At 35.2% G+C, this 17,330-nt stretch overlaps 1 protein-coding gene across 1 annotated transcript; it reads right to left on the bottom strand.

Moving 5' to 3' along the window:
* Positions 1-1,597: 1,597 nt before the first annotated feature.
* On the bottom strand, positions 1,598-3,280 carry LOC121386704 (putative zinc finger protein 66). Its single transcript, XM_041517698.1, has one exon. It carries the CDS (start codon positions 3,237-3,239, stop codon positions 2,151-2,153), a length of 1,089 nt encoding a protein of 362 aa, XP_041373632.1. The 5' UTR covers positions 3,240-3,280; the 3' UTR covers positions 1,598-2,150.
* Positions 3,281-17,330: the final 14,050 nt, after the last annotated feature.

Genomic DNA, 17,330 nt, shown 5'->3' on the forward strand with positions numbered 1-17,330 from the left:
GTTGACTACCGGTATCCAAAATAACCTCTGCATGTATAGAAATGCATTATGCAAACCAACAATACCATTCATCACAGTGTTTTCCCTAGAAATGAAGTAAGGCATGGTAAAGTGACGTTTTGGGGGAATATTTTATGTGCAGTTTTAAATATAAGGGTTTTTTTCTCCCCATTATACAATTTTGAAAAGGACAAAAACCGTATGGCCATTTTATTTTCTATATCTATTTCATAACTTAATTAAAAAAAGGAAATATGTAGTACTATCCACATAGGTGTGTTTAAAGGCTTCTTTTCACTTGGGCAACTTATAAATTTATAAAAGGCAAGGCATTTTGATTTTGAGTGCAACATGGTGCTAACCTATCTGTGGGAGAGTACATACAAAAGACCCCTTGCTGTTTAATAATAGGCAGAAGGTTTACTCTCATACTAACACTACTTCTGTACTGGTCCAGGACAGACTTGGTTGAACCTTAATTGGATAGAAACCAGTAAATAAGTTAAAACAATTTTTTTTAATGAAAACTGAAAAGAAGGGTTCTATATTTATAATAACAATAACATTTTTAAAACATATTTATGAATATTATGTTTCCTAGTGTATCTAAGAAATGGTAGACTTAACAATTTTATAATTTGCAATGTTAGTTTTATTCTGTATGCATCCAGTATTAAAGTACGCACTTGGTTTGAAGCAATCAATTGGTCCAATGAATAGAAATGCAGTACAAATGCTCAGGATGCTCAAACGAATGTTCAAAAGTAAAGTTTGTTTTATTTAACGACGCCACTAGAGCACATTGATTTCTAGCTTTAATATCATTTGCTATTGGACGTCAAACACATGGTCATTCTGACATTGTTTTTAGCGGAAACCCGCGAAGTTCCCAGTGACCACTTACAAAAAATAACGAAACGCATCGAGATCTTACTGACATATTTAATCATTTGATTTGGCAGTAAAATCCATCAGTATTGGTAAACATTCCCTCCCCTAGTTTATCAGAAGATCACTAAATTTCTACAAGCCCAGTTTGTTGCTGGAGTAAATCATTAAATATAGTTATTATTCTTATTATTATTAATCGGAACACCTCGCTACGCTACATGTAGAGAAAATCTGAAAAGATCGCATATATTCGTGAAAACTATTTTCCGACTCTTCGCCCGATATCTCACGAAAGTTACCGAACTTCAATTTGAAGGGAAGTACCTCCATCAATCAATTGTTAGAAGTTACAGTAAAACCACCGATATACGTCCACAAATCGGAAAACACAGTAGGGTTATACCCTAAATGACAACAAATTAGTGCTTGTCATAGTTTTGGAATGTTTTCGTGGAAATCGTTATTATATTAAAACAAACATTTTTGGATATACAAAAAAAGTTTTAGCATCGGCAGGTTCAAATTAGGGTCGGTCGGGTAACCGAAAACATTCAATATTTTATGATACGCCTAAATAGAATAACAAACTCGGTTCCAGTTATTATCAAATGCTTGTGATATTAGTTGTACTGGTTGATACAATCTGGTGAGTGGATCATTTTGATTATTAGGTTATTAATTACCTAATAAAACAAGTTAACAGTCAAAAGTTGTAGTAGTATTGTTAAATCAGAACAGTAAAGTAATACACAGTTATGATATAATGAAGCATTTTTAAAAATCTATAATACCTTAAAACTGATACATGAAAATACACACTTATACTTTCTAACATTATTTATCATCGGCTACTTGAGGTCAATCATTTGATCATTCTGGCATAAAGACTTACTATACAGTTAATATATATATTTCTAGTCAAGTAAGAAAATGAACAAATAAATAATTAAAGGCTGAATTACTACTTGTCTACTTCTTTCTCATCAGTCACTAAATCCTCATCAGAGATGGATACACACTTGTTTTGTCTAGAAACATGTCACTCAATCTACATCTTCAGTTCAGTTCTTCCATGTATGAATCAACATATATCGTGTTAAGCTGGAACTCTGTGTAAAACATTTTGTGCACACTTCACATTTGAAAGGTTTCTCACCAGTATGAATGAGCATATGTCGTCTTAAGCTGGAACTTTATATAAAACATGTTGTGCACAGTTCACATTTGAGAGGTTTCTCACCAGTATGAATCGACATATATCATCTTAAGCTGGAACTCTGTGCAAAACATGTTGTGCACACTTCACATTTGAGAGGTTTCTCACTGGTATGAATCAACATATGCTTCTTTAAGTTGGAATTCTGTGTAAAACATTTTGTGCATACTTCACATTTGAAAGGTTTATCCCCAGTATGAATCCACATATGCTTCTTTAAGCTGGAACTCTGTGTAAAACATTTTGTGCATCCTTCACATTTGAAAGGTTTATCCCCAGTATGAATCGACATATGCTGCTTTAAGCTGGAACTCCGTGTAAAACATGTTGTGCACACTTCACATTTGAAAGGTTTCTCCCCAGTATGAATCCACATATGCTGCTTTAAGCTGGAACTCTGTGCAAAACATTTTGTGCATCCTTCACATTTGAAAGGTTTATCCCCAGTATGAATCCACATATGCTTCTTTAAGCTGGAACTGTGTGCAAAACATGTTGTGCACACTTCACATTTGAAAGGTTTCTCCCCAGTATGAATCGACATATGCTTCTTTAAGCTGGAACTCTGTGTAAAACATGTTGTGCACACTTCACATTTGAAAGGTTTCTCTCCAGTATGAATCAACATATGCTGCTTTAAGCTGGAACTCTGTGTAAAACATTTTGTGCATCCTTCACATTTGAAAGGTTTATCCCCAGTATGATTCCACATATGCTTCTTTAAGCTGCAACTGTGTGCAAAACATTTTGTGCACATTTCACATTTGAAAGGTTTCTCGCCAGTATGAATCAACATATGTTGTTTTAAGCTGACACTCTGTGCAAAGCATATTGCGCACACTTCACATTTGAAAGGTTTCACCCCAGTATGAATCAACATATGCTGCTTTAAGCTCAAACTGTGTGTAAAACATTTTGCGCACACTTCACATTTGAAAGGTTTCACACCAGTATGAATCGACATATGCTTCTTTAAGTCGAAACTATGTGAAAAACATTTGTAACAGACCTCACATCTGAAAAGTGTCATGCCTGTATGAATCAACATATGTAGGTTTAAGTGGGAACAACGCTTGAAACATTTTGTGCACACTTCACATTTGAAAGGTTTCTCCCCAGTATGAATCAACATATGCTTCTTTAAACTGGAACTGTGTACAAAACATGTTGTGCACACTTCACATTTGAATGGCCCCTCACCAGTACAAAACATGTTGTGCACACTCAGAAAGGTTTCTCGTACTTTAACAAGCCGCTTTAAGCTGGAACTCTGCGTAAAACATTTTGTGCACACTTCACATTTGAAAGGTTTTTCTCCAGTGTGAATCTGCATGTGTCTTTTAATGCCAGCCTTGGCTGAGAAATCCTTTAAGCACATTCCACACCTGAAAGGTCTTTCACTAGTATGAACATGCATGTGTTTTTCTAGAAGAGACTTGCCTTTACAACTCTTTGAACAGACTTCACATTGGAAACACCCTTTATTCCTGAGTGACGTTGGTTTCCAGATGCAGGTCTTCAGCTGACGTTTTTCAGACTAGAGTCTACTCTGTGCTGCTCAGTAAACATCTGACATGCCTTCAAAGTTGCAGTACTAGTATCTATACAGCTAGCACTGAAATAGAAAACTACTTTGAATTGATATATAAAAGAAACAAAGTAGGACACATACTTTGGTGGCACATCGTTTTGACGCCATGCACATTCAGTATGACAGGTGACACTGGCGTTGGTGACAGTTTAACGTTATGCAGCGATGGTGGCACAATTTTCAAATCATGTACAATCAGTCTGACGGTGTCGGCGTCACGACTAGTAATCATGGGCATGGAAGAAAATAAATGTGTGAGAAGTGAGAGAGAGAGAGAGAGAGAGAGAGAGAGAGAGAGAGAGAGAGAGAGAGAGAGAGAGAGAGAGAGAGAGAGAGAGAGAGAGAGAGAGAGAGAGAGAGAGAGGTGTGCTCAACATTTATCAGTTTGGTTCTACTGATGTGGCGATCAATTATAAAAATCCATAATTCGTGGAGTGGTAAAATTGATATTTGTAATTAATTTTCCAATTGACTTGATGGAATTAAATAATGTAAATATGTTGAAGTGTTTGCTTTCAATAGTACTTTAAAACAATTGTATAAAAGAATTATGCAATATCAAACGTCAAAACAAGCATATAAACAAAATTATAAACGAAATTCCCTAAAACAAATGTTGATAATTTAATTCTAAAAATTATCGTACCCCCAGAAGAAAGAAAACTGTTTTTACTTAAGTTTACGAAACTGACTTGGCTAAGTCAAAACCTTCAGTTGTTGTTTATCAAACAACGTAAGTTAACCTTTACTGAGTCAGAAAAAAACCCCAACTTACGTCCTAGGTCGCTAAAGATGTATTTCCTATTTATAAACATCTTATTAAAAAAAAAAAAAAATTCAATACAACAAAAACATGAACACAAGCAACAAAAACAATGTATTTATTTCTAACTAAAGCGAATGATAAAAAATCTATCGATAGAATGTAAGTTAAATCTATGACACTATGGTATTACCTATCCTTTTATATGGGTGTGAAATATGGGGCTATGAAAAAACGGATATTATTGAAAGTATTGAGACGTTTAGTCCCTGTTAATAAAGGCATAGCCAATACTCATGTTATATGGAGAACTAGGACGTACACCACTTAAATTAATTATGCAACAAAGAATGATTAGTTTTTGGACTAGAATTGTATCTGGCAAACAAACAAAACTATCTTTTTATTACATGAATTTATGTTACATGATTCTTCCCTAAATGGATGTGGATCCAACATACATGATTCTTCCCTAAATGGAGGTATGACAGATTATTTTTAACAGCCTAGGTATGACAGATACATGATCTTCCAAGGATTCTCAACACAAAAACACCAACAAGTGATTCTCAACAAAAACCTAAGTTCTTAAACAAATCAAGTTAAGACAGCATGGCCAGTATCGTAAACCGTGGAACAATAATATTGCAATTTTGTCTGCAGAGAAAGATAACCTAACACTAGAGAAATACCAGGGTACCATATTTCACGCGAACAGCCGTTCTGTTCACGTGTCGGTTATGCAAAGTTAAATTTACGTGAACCGCAAACTGGTTACGTCATGGTCTATAAACGTTCAGAAATTAAAACTTGCAAACTTCACGATTACAGGACGTTTATTCACGCAGACATACTACTAGTATTTCGACAAGTGTTTTAGGCTGAATTTTAGATACTCGATGCGTAGCAAACCAGTAAACAACGTTATATTGCAACAGTTGTAATTTGCGACCAGTTAAAGTAAATGCTCAGTATAGAGTCGAGCCAAAAGTTTTAAAGAAATGTGCTCAGACCGGTGGGGACGGCTAAATTATCTGCTGCTATTTTATCTCTAAAGGAATATATGTAGACATAATATTGGATTGCACATAATTTTACACATGTTAAAAAAAGTTTTAACGTAAACAGGAATCCAAAAGTGTCTCAAAAAATGTAAAATACTAACATCGCATAATGAGCTTTAAAAAACCAAACATTTGGAACGTATCTATAGTATAGAAGTATCATCGATAAAGTGAAAGTAGCATAGCCACCGCAAAACGCAAAAAGGAATCCCTCGAAATGATTATGTATATATTTCAAAGGCGTAGCACCCATTACGCACAGTACGCATGTGCGTGATCCAAAAACAAAACCCGGGAATAGGTCGAGGCTGTCTGTAATTGTTCTATAAAATATCCTCTTAAAATTGACTCGAAAAAAAGATTTAGAAAACAAAAGAACAAAAAAAAAAAAGCCTCCGAAAAGGCTCAGATTGCATCTACAGACTCCCGAGTTTCAAACTTTTCACCCGCTAAGAAAATGTCTGGCTACGCCCCTGTATTTTATTTCAGTACTGTGGCTGATATTCAGTTCTTTTATAATATTGTTAACTTTAGCAAGCATTAAAGACATTTCTGTTTTGTCAAATGTTTTCTTTTGTATTTGTTTTAACTTTGTTTCAGCTAAAAACTATGTATTTAAAATATAATTTCAACGTAAATTTGAGGTAACCGATCAGGTAACCCACGGGTTACGCAACTATAATTCACATAACCGAACAATTGGTTACCTAGGTAAAAACCACGTGAACCGACTTCCGGTTCCCTCAGATTTTAAAATATTTTCCCCTGAATACCTCTCTATAATGCCAGGAAAACTGTAGATCACCACACTCAAATTTATAACAAGGAATTGCTACCACACAATTGAAATAGCAAATAACAACACCGTAGAAAATAGATTATGCACACTATGTAACTCTAGTGATATTGGCGATGAAGATCATTATTTTTTCTCTTTTGAATTCTTTAAGGAACACCGAAAATTATTCCTAAAACAATAGTTTTGATGAAAACCACAGTACCCTGAAATTTAAAGAATTATTGACAAGTAATAAAATAGGTGTCCTAAGAAAAAGTCGGTAAATTAATTACAATAATTAATGATAAATTAAGAAAACAGTAGATATATCTGTATCAATCTATACCACACTACTGGAAGCATTGCATTGTATTGTATTATTGTATATATGCATTTATATATTATATTCTTATACGATTTATTGTTTAATAGTCTCCTGTAAACCCCTTCCTATATTGGCATGTCGAACAGTGTTGTTCATGTTTCCCCACATGGCGTTGCCTAACGGCCTGGGTGTAATAAGGTTCTGTTCTGTTCTGTTGTTAAAGATGTATTTCCTATTTATGAAAAAAAAAATATTAGAAAAGGAGAAATATTTTTTTTACAATTAACTAAAACATTTTATTACTTTACTTATTTTTAAAATTAAAAAGTATTTGAGTATTTTTGTTTTTCTAAGTAATATTTTGTATGTAAACAGATTCAAACGTCAATTCAATTAATTAAACAAATCTCGCTTGAGAAAATATCTATAATTTTTTTTAAACAATTTAAAGGAACAGACCCTAGTTTTTAAACACTAAGGCATACTTTTCACCTAGACGTTAGTTTCAACCCGTAACAATGGGCACTCAGTTTGGTTAATGTAGAAACCTGTAACAAATTTGAATACAACAGAGTAAAAAAAAAGAAGATTATGTGATGTTGAAATATCCTCAAAAATAGACTAAAACGCGACTCCTTCACCGTTACTTGTCAGACGCATGTGCGTTTTTAAAAATATGAAAAATGCATTTTGTGGTATTAGAAACACCAGGATGACCGGAAACACTTCGGATGTTCGGGAATGGATCATTTAAACAATAGAATATAAGTATGTTTGACTTAAGTGATTGCAAATGAACCCAATGGCGAAAAATATGCCTAATGTTTAAAAACTAGGGTCTGTCCCTGTAATTAATTTTTTTTTAAATCTGAATTAATACAAAAAAAGACGCCCTTTTCCCCATCACATAGTGGCTAGATCAAAGTGCTTTCTTTCCTATATACAGAACCTATAAAGACAATTTGCATGCCACGGCTGTGAGATGGTACATACAAACAGATTCCTTGCTACTAATATTTAACATTGGCACTTAATATTAAAGCATAGGCATGGTCAGACATATGCAGGCGTGGCGAAGGTAAGTGAATATTTGTGGAGGGAGTAGTATCAGGGCCTACCGGGAGTCATGACCTACTTTCCGTGACCTCGTCCCATTGACCCGGTCCTGACCTACTTAGACTGACCTTGACCTACTTAGACTGGCCTACTGTGCCGTGTGCAACGTTCTACTGACCCGGCCCTGACCTACTTAGACTGACCTTGACCTACTTAGACCGGCCCCCAATCTAGTTAGTCTAGTCCTGACCTATTTAGCCCGGCCCTGATCCGTCGTACTTAGCAACGCCCGTGCTATCCTGTCTGTGGGAAGTGTAGGATCCCTTGCTACTAATGGGAAAGTGTAGCAGGTTTCCTCTCTAAAACTGTCAAAAGTATGTTTGACATCCAATAGCTGATGATTCATAAATCAAGGTGCTCTAGTGGTGTCTTTAAACAAAACCACTTCTAAGGACTCGGCCCGACGCGAGGTAGTGTGTTTAATTTTAGCGCACTGAATGTTGAATGGTTACATGTATAAATGCTTACATCCGGGAAGCGGTGGTATCCTATTTTATTGTTGGTGGCAATACTCTTAGGAACTAGAAGTTACATTCTTAAAGACGTGAAATAAGAAATGATTTAAATAGGTGTAAAATAGAATTCTCTTCCCACTATGTCTCCCGCGCTAGCGCATTCACAAGATTATTAAACTATTTTAACATACCCAAAGAAAGCGCTTCGCCACTCGCATATATGTGGTTTAAATGACAGGCTTTGTTTACATGTGTGAAGTAGTCAAATGCGAACGAGTTCGCGTCCAGAGAGGAAGATACGCCGTTCATATCTGAAGTGGGGAAATTACATTTGTTCTATTATTTTTTTAAAAATCAATAATTTATAGTTTAGTTATTTTTATTTATTTGTTTGCTTATTTATTTATTTATTTATTATGTTACGAATTTTTTTAAGCAGCCTCCTTTCACCTTTGTACAATCAGCCTATATATCATCGATCCCCGTCGGTGGGCCCATTGGTCTATATCCAGCCAATGCTCCACAACTGGACAACGGCTGTGGTATGTACTATCCTGTCTGTGGGACGTCAACATAGTCAGACGGAGAAATGACGTGGAGGCAAGGAATCTCGGTAAAAAAAAAAAGAATCCAACCTGGTGGTGCAGACTGTCGAAACGAGAAGCGTTCCAGCGTTCAATCAGTTCCAATGACCGCATACATCCCAGAATAAAACTTCACTTCGCTGATAAAAACAACAAAAGTAAAGGATCCCCAAGTCGAGACGCGAAAGCACGTGCAGTGTGCACAAACATGTCTTACCGCGACGAGCTGCAGACTGGGAATGATCCACCCAGAATCGGCGTCTGGTCTCATCTTTTCGAAATTTATAAAACAATATTTTTTTAATGATCTATGCAGCCAACTGCACAACATTTTTTTAGGCATCTTTGCCGTTAACTGTTGTAAATGATAGACGAAAGTTGCCTCAATTCACTAACCAAGGAAAACCTTCACCGCGTCACGTGAAAAACAATGGCGGCCAGGGGTTGAAGTACCCGTATGTTTGGTTCCACGAATTTTGAAATTTCCGATATTGCATTCCACTCAGTCCGGGGGCGAGGCTTAGCCCAGTGGTAAAACGTTCGCTTGATGCGCGGTCGGTTTGGGATCGATCCCCTTCAGTGGGCCCATTGCGCTATTTCTCACTCCAGCCAGTGCACCACGACTGGTACATCAAAGGCGGTGGTAGGTGTTATTCTGTCTATGGGATGGTGCATATAAAAGATCCCTTGCTGCTAATGAAAAAGAGTAGCCCATGAAGTGGCTTTCAAACTTTCAAACTTTATTTCGATTCATTCAGGCCGTCAAACGACAGCATATGAGGACATATTTTATAATAGTTATTTACAGTGACAAGATGACAACAGGAGTTCTTCATAGAATATATACAGACATAATTCAAAATAGCTATACATGTGTATACACATTTTAAAAAGAAGACACATGGTGACAGAACATTTAAATAAAGCAGATACATTTTTATAAGTCAGTACTTTTAAAAGTATAAAATGATATTGAAGATGTTTATCTATGGTTTACTAAATTTACTTGTAATTTCAGAGATTAATTTTGACAATTTACGGAGAGTGTTTATTCTATTACAATTAAACAGTTCTTTGAATTTAAGTGTGCTAGGATTTATTTATATTATAAACCTTTTGCGTGTATTCATAAAATAATTACATTTAAATAAGTAGCGATATTCATCTCCAATATAATTTTCTTCGCACAATGTACATAATCTATTTTCGACTGGGATGCTATTCCAGTGTCCTGTTTCTATGGGTAAATAATGATTACATGTTCTGAATTTCAGAAGGTTGGTCCACAATTTTTCGAGTAATTTAATAAAGTATTTTTCCAAATATAAAGTTTGTTTAAAAATAGAACATATTTTGTCTTTGGATGTAGACTCGATGTTGTTATGCCATGTTTGTAGGTACTGGTCTAGTTGCCTTCATTTAACATGCTCAGTTAGTATTTTTATGGATGGGAAATTTTTCCACATATAAATATCGGTCATGGCTAGGTTATTTAACAGGTGTATTAAATTTTGTAGCCAGTTATAGCTGTGCCCGTTGGCAATAGAGTTTTTTATCATATAATTAAGAATTAAATTAGTGATTTTTGTAGATTTACCTTTAACTATACGTGCCCAGAATCCTATAATTCTTTGATCTATAACTAGTTTTAGTGGCGTTCTACCAAGTTCCCCATATAACATAAAAATAGGGGTACCCTTTTTTACTGGGAATAATCGTCTAAGAAAGTTTATATGAATATTTCCTATTATGTCCACATTTTCGTATACCCAGATTTCACAGCCATACAAAAGTATTGGGGGACCATTGAATAAAATAATTGGCAAATTATTATCCTTGGCTTTAGATAAAACAAAATATATTGCTTTAGTTGCACGCTGAAATTAAACATAGTTTTGTTATTTTAAATTTGTTTTGTTTAGTGAAGTTAAACCTAAATATTTGTATTCTTTAACATTTTGAAGAGACTTATCTCCGAGAGTAAACTTTTTCTTATAGTCATTTCAATTTTTCCACTGTTCACTTGAAGTTTCCATTTTTTGCAGTATTCCAAAAAGACATTTAGATTTTTTGGCAAATCGTGAGCATTGTTTGCTAGTAGTACAGAATCGTCGGCATATAGGAGACAAAGTGGATACCGATGTCTAGAAAGCAATCGTGGTCATCTATAGCGGTGGCTACCCCTGAGCAGTTACAATTTAGTAGGTGGTTTTCTATGTCATTTAAATAAAGTGAAAATAGGACAGGTGACAAATTTTCACCTTGGCGGACTCCGGTATTGCAAGAAAATAATTGTGAGCATTCGTTATTTAAACTGATACAGGATTTTATACCTTGATACATTTTTTGGATAATGCTAAGGGATTTGCCATTTATGTTATAGTTGAATAATTTTTGCCAGAGGAACTTTCTTGATATCGTATCAAATGCCTTTTGGAAATCAATAAACGCACAGAATAATTTCTTTTGTCTTCTTTTTAAAATTTCGATTAAAGAATATATATTAAACAGATGGTCGGTTGTGGATCTCGAGTAGCCTTTTCGAAAGGCAGTCTGGGCTTCATGCAGTTAAGATATTATTTTTTTCAAGGTAGTCATTTAGTCGCTTATTTAGGATCGTTGTAAATAGTTTTGAGCTACAGCATAATAAGGTTATTGGTCTATAATTTTCTGGCATAGAACGGCTTCCTTTATTTTTAAAGACTGGCGTAATCATTCCTATCAGCCATTCATTTGGGAAAATACTGTTATCTAGCGTAACACTGAATAGTTTTGTGTATATTGGCAACATTTTGTCCCCAGTAGATTTAATGTACTCATTTGTAATATTATCAATTCCGGAAGCTTTTCCATTTTTAAGTTGTTTTATTGCATTTTTAACTTCTCTTTCTTCAAATGGTTTATCTAGAGTGTCATTATCTAATTCGAAAGTTTCAAAATCTGTATCTTGATTTATATCATTATCCATAAAATCTCCTTCATTTACATGCAAGTTCGTTTAGTGATGGGAAATTATTATTCACATTTATTGGTTTTAATTTAAAAAAATGTTTTATTTAATGACACACTCAAAACATTTTATTTACGGTTGTATGGTGTCAGACATAATATGGTTAAGGCCACACAGATTTTGAAAGAAACCCGCTGTCGCCACTACATGGGCTACTCTTTCTGATTAGCAGCAAGGGATCTTTTATTTGCGCTTCCCACAGGCAGCATAGCACAAACCATGGCCTTTGTTGAACCAGTTATGGATCACTGGTCGGTGCAAGTGGTTTACACCTACCCATTGAACCTTGCAGAGCACTCACTCAGGGTTTGGAGTCAGTATCTGGATTAAAAATCCCATGCCTCGACTGGGTTCCGAACCCAGTACCTACCATTCTGTAGACCGATCGCCTGCCATGACCCCAGTTGCTTTTAATAATTTATTTTAAAAAATTGGGTCATTTAATTTCAGATCGAGCATTTGTTTTTCTGCTTTGTAGTTATGAGCTGCATTTTCTTTAAATAAATATTTCTTATATGATCTGCTTGCGTTAATTAATCTGTTTGTTTTCTTCACTGTTATATACTGAATGTTTTTTTTGTCGCGTGGTATTTTTTTCTAGAGACAAAACACGTGCCAAATAGAGGTCACTTGGTTTTAAATTTAGTCGGTGCACGAGCACCGTTTGGCACGCTGCCGAATATTGACGCTGCATTCTATAAATAGTTTTTTATGACCTCAATCGCTTTGTTCACACGTGTGTATACATCGTTCGTGTCGTTACACAAAATGCTGGAGATACATGTACTATCAAGTGACTTTTGGTCAAACTTATTGACAAACTGCTGTCTTTTGTCAGGTATCCATTTACGGATTTTTATGTTTCTTGTGACGGAATATGCTCTTAATTTTGTTTTCGCCTGTGGCGATATTAATTGTTTTAGAGGGCCGTGTGCAGTTCCAAATTGCACTTAGCCCAGGTGGGCAACTTTGTTACGTAATACATCTGTGCGACGGTCGAGCTGTACATTCTAATACACACCCAGCCAGGTGCGGAGGCCATGTGGCCAGTAGTTACGTAATACCTCCACGAGTGCGGTTTTTACAACCGTGATTTGGCGACGATCAGCATCAGTAAGTCTGGCGATCAAAGAGAAAAATACGTCTCTGGGAGTTGGGGATATATCACTTGATAGGGGGAGGACCGCCTTGTACCCCCAGGTGATACTGGGATTTTTTAAATAAATAGTTTTAGAGAGATCGAGGAGAAACAAAAAGGAGAGCTTCCAGGGAACGTTAGTCCATTTGGACTTTGGTAAATATATTATTTCTGCTCTGTTGTATAACCTTGATGTGATTGATGTGACTTTAAATATTTTAATACTGTATTATACCAATATTCTTTAGACAGTGTCTTCGGTCATCTGACGAAGTAAATCGTAGACTTTTTGTTCTAACATTATATGAGTATTTGGTAATATAAAGCTTAGCCAGTCATCCTAGAGGACCTAGGTAAACTGTAGGTTATTGTCTTTATTGTGATAGGTACCAGTATTAATTCTGTGTTACAAGGTTACTGAATGAGTAGTTAAGGGTTAATTTAAAATTAACCAGTTAGGAATAGTGTTGAAATTCCTGTATTAATTAAGTTCCCCTGGCAGCGTTTCTCCATTATCACACGTTATTGAACGAGTAGTAAGGGTTAATTAAAAATTAACCAGTTAGGAATAGTGGTAATTCCTTTATTACTTAGTTCCCCTAGAAACGTTTCTCAAGTATCACACGTGTGGGTGTTGTGTCACGGTGAAGTGATTACAATATTGTGTAAACTAGACACCTAGACATTAACTAATTAAGTGATCAGTTCTGGGTTGTTATTATTGTTGTTATTAATTAACTACGGCGGCAGTACATTTGTCAGCGTAGATTAATACAGATTCCAAAGTGTATTGTGTTTTTGTTGTGTTTTCTAGTGAACTAAACGTGCTATAATAATATATACTTTATATAAGATCTTATCTCTGATCATACCTAGACGAGCCAAAGCGGTTTCGTACTGCCTGTTACAGAGAGATCTAATAGATATACAGTTAGAAGAGATATTTTGATAATCGTGTTTCATTCAGTTACGGGTATTATAGGAAAGAAAGAAAGAAATGTTTTATTTAACGACGCACTCAACACATTTTATTTACGGTTATATGGCGTCAGACATATGGTTAAGGACCACGCAGATTTGGAGAGGAAACCCGCTGTCGCCAGATAGGCTACTCTTTTACGACAGGCAGCAAGGGATCTTTTATTTGCGCTTCCCACAGGCAGGATAGCACAAACCATGGCCTTTGTTGAACCAGTTATGGATCACTGGTCGGTGCAAGTGGTTTACACCTACCCATTGAGCCTTCCGAAGCACTCACTCAGGGTTTGGAGTTGGTATCTGAATTAAAAATCCCATGCCTCGACTGGGACCCAAACCCAGTACCTACCAGCCTGTAGACCGATGGCCTGCCACGACGTCACCGAGGCCGGTCGGGTATTATAGGATCCCCGTGACATTTGTTGAATCTATAGTGTTATTTCTATTTTTATTAATTTCTTCTGTTAATGCATGGCACAATATTTGACGCGAACCGCCGTTCTGTTCGTGTGTCGGTTACGCAAAATTAAATTTACGCTAACCGCAAATTGGTTACGTCATGACCTGTAAACGTTCAGAAATTAAAACTTGCAAACTTCATGATTACAGGACGTTTATTCACGCAGACATACTACTAGTATTTCGACAAATGTTTTAGGCTGAATTTTACATACTTGATGTGCAGCAAATCAGTAAACAAGGTTATATTTCAACAGTTGTAATTTGCAACCAGTCTAAAGTAAATGTTCAGTATAGAGTCGAGCCAAAAGTTTAAAGAAATGTGTGCTCAGACCGGTGGGGATGGCTAAATTATCTCAGATAATCTGCTGCTATTTTATCGCAAAAGGAATATATGTAGACATAATATTGGATTGCCTATAATTTTACATATGTTAAAAACAGTTTTAACGTAAACAGGAATCCAAAAGTGTCACAAAAATTGAAAAACACTAACATCGCACAATGAGCTTTAAAAAAACAAACATTTCGAACGTCACTGTAGTATAGAAGTGCCATCGATAAACTGAAAGTAGCGTAACCAGCGCAAAACGAAAAAAGGAATCCCTTCAAATAATTATGTATCTATTTCAAAGGCGTAGCGCCCATTACGCATGTGCGTAATACAAAAACATAATTCGGGATAGGTTGAGGCTGTATGTAATTGTTCTATAAAATATCCTCTTAAAATTCCCCGGCACGGGCACGGCATAGGCGAGGAAAATGCTTAAAAAATGTCTGGTTACGCCCGGGTATTTTGTTTCAGTACTGGGGCTGATATTCAGGATTTTTTATAATACTGTTAACTTTAGCAATCATTAACGAAATGTTTTGGTAAAATGTGTTCTTTTGTATTTGTTTTAACTTTATGTTTGAGCTAAAAAATAGATGTTTTAAAATATAATTTCAACGTAACTAATTTTGAGGTAACCAATCAGGTAACCCACGGATTACGCAAATATAATTCACGTAACCGAACAATTGGTTACCTACGTAAAAACCACGTGAACCGACTTCCGGTTACCTCAGATTTCGAAATATTGTCCCCTGTAATGTGAGAGCTTGATAGTGATATGAATTAATATTGAAGGTCAAAGTCCAGTGTGCATCTGAGAAAAGTGGGTCCAAATTACAGACCTGAAAATTATTTATGTTAAAAATCTGGTGACTACCAATAACATAATCAACGACACTACTGTCTTTGCATGTTAGTTTTCCAATATATTTATCATTACCTATTCTACCATTAGCTATGTATAGGTTATGTGTTTTACACAGGTTTAGACGCTGTGTGCCATGACTATTTATTCTCCCTGTATCTTGACTTACTCTATCTTTTGGGACATTACAAGATTCTAGTTCAGTTATATCATTAAAAACATCTATTATGTCATTATTTATGTTATAGGGGAGATCAGCTTCTTCATCAAGTGTGATATAGTCTGGCAGGCATTTTGTTCTTGCATTAAAGGGACATTCCTGAGTTTGCTATGTTCTTTTGTATTTGTTTTAACTTTATGTTTGAGCTAATAAAATATTTCTACGATTAAACTTACATATTAAATATGTTTTCTTGTTTAGAATATCAGTGTCTGTATATTCAATGTGTTTCTGGTCGTCTTAATATTTGTAAGGAGTCTTAATATTTGTAAGGAGCCCAAACTGGATTCTGTTTTCAAATAATTTCGTACATACAAAAAAATATTTTAGGAAATAAAATGAAATTTAACCTATTAAAAATATTAGAACGATCAGAAACACGTTTAATATACAGCCACTAATATTTTATGCAGAAAAATATATTTGATATGCAATTACAATCGTTAAAAAGACTATATTAGTCGATAACACCTTAAAAGTTGCAGCAAACTCGGGAATGTCCCTTTAAAATCAACAAGTAACATCAATGGACTTCCTAATTTTGTGTGCTGATTTATTTCATATTCAATAATAGTAAATGTAATTTCCTTGTAATAAGGGGAATTTATTGGGGGAATATAAAGTATACCAATCAACAATTTTTCACGTAGGCCTATATTCTCACTTGGGATTTGGAGCCAAGATACAAATTCTGATTTGTCGGTGACATCAATATTGAGACTGGTGACCAACTCATCTTTGATAGCAATAGCTATGCCACCAGAGGGCCGTAGTTTGTTTTGGCGGTTATTCAGGTAAAAGGTATAACCAGGTAGAAGAATTGAAAGTTTATCCGATTCATCCATTTTGGTTTCAGTAAAGCACAAAATATCATATTTGATGACAATTTCAACAAATTCAGGTATCAATAATTTGCTTTTGAGCCAACATACATTTAAACTAAGAAAATGTATAGATTCCATATTAATTAATTTCTTTTGCTGGTCTGTATTTATTGTATCTCTATCTGGTTTATCGGTATTAGTAGACAAATTGTTAATAACACCAATAGTTGGGTTGTCAGTATGTGATACAAAGTTCATATTTGAGAAAGATATATTTGCAGATTTGTTAGGATGGTTGTCATTTAGTATACCAGAGTTATTATTTGAAATATTGTTAATAATATCACAAGCCTGGTTGTCGGTAGGTGTTACAGAGTTGGTAAATGAGGCAAGTACATTTTTGGGAACATCTCTGCAAAAGTGCTCAACATGTATCACATGTATCATTACTAATACTAATACTAATAACATCATCACTAGAAAGGTTATCATCTTGTGGTACACAGTTCATAACTGGGATACCATTGCATTTCTAAAAATATCATTCGGATGTTTGTCATCATGTGATATACAGTTAACACTTGGAAAAAGTAGGTTGTTACTAGTAATATCATCACTGGAATGATTATCAGTATGTGTTAAAGAATTCATAACTGGGGTATGTACATTTCTCAAAATATCCCTGGGGTAATTTTCATCATGTGATATACAGTTTACAC

Source organism: Gigantopelta aegis, chromosome 12, assembly GCF_016097555.1.
Source record: "Gigantopelta aegis isolate Gae_Host chromosome 12, Gae_host_genome, whole genome shotgun sequence".
Classification (NCBI taxonomy): domain Eukaryota; kingdom Metazoa; phylum Mollusca; class Gastropoda; order Neomphalida; family Peltospiridae; genus Gigantopelta; species Gigantopelta aegis.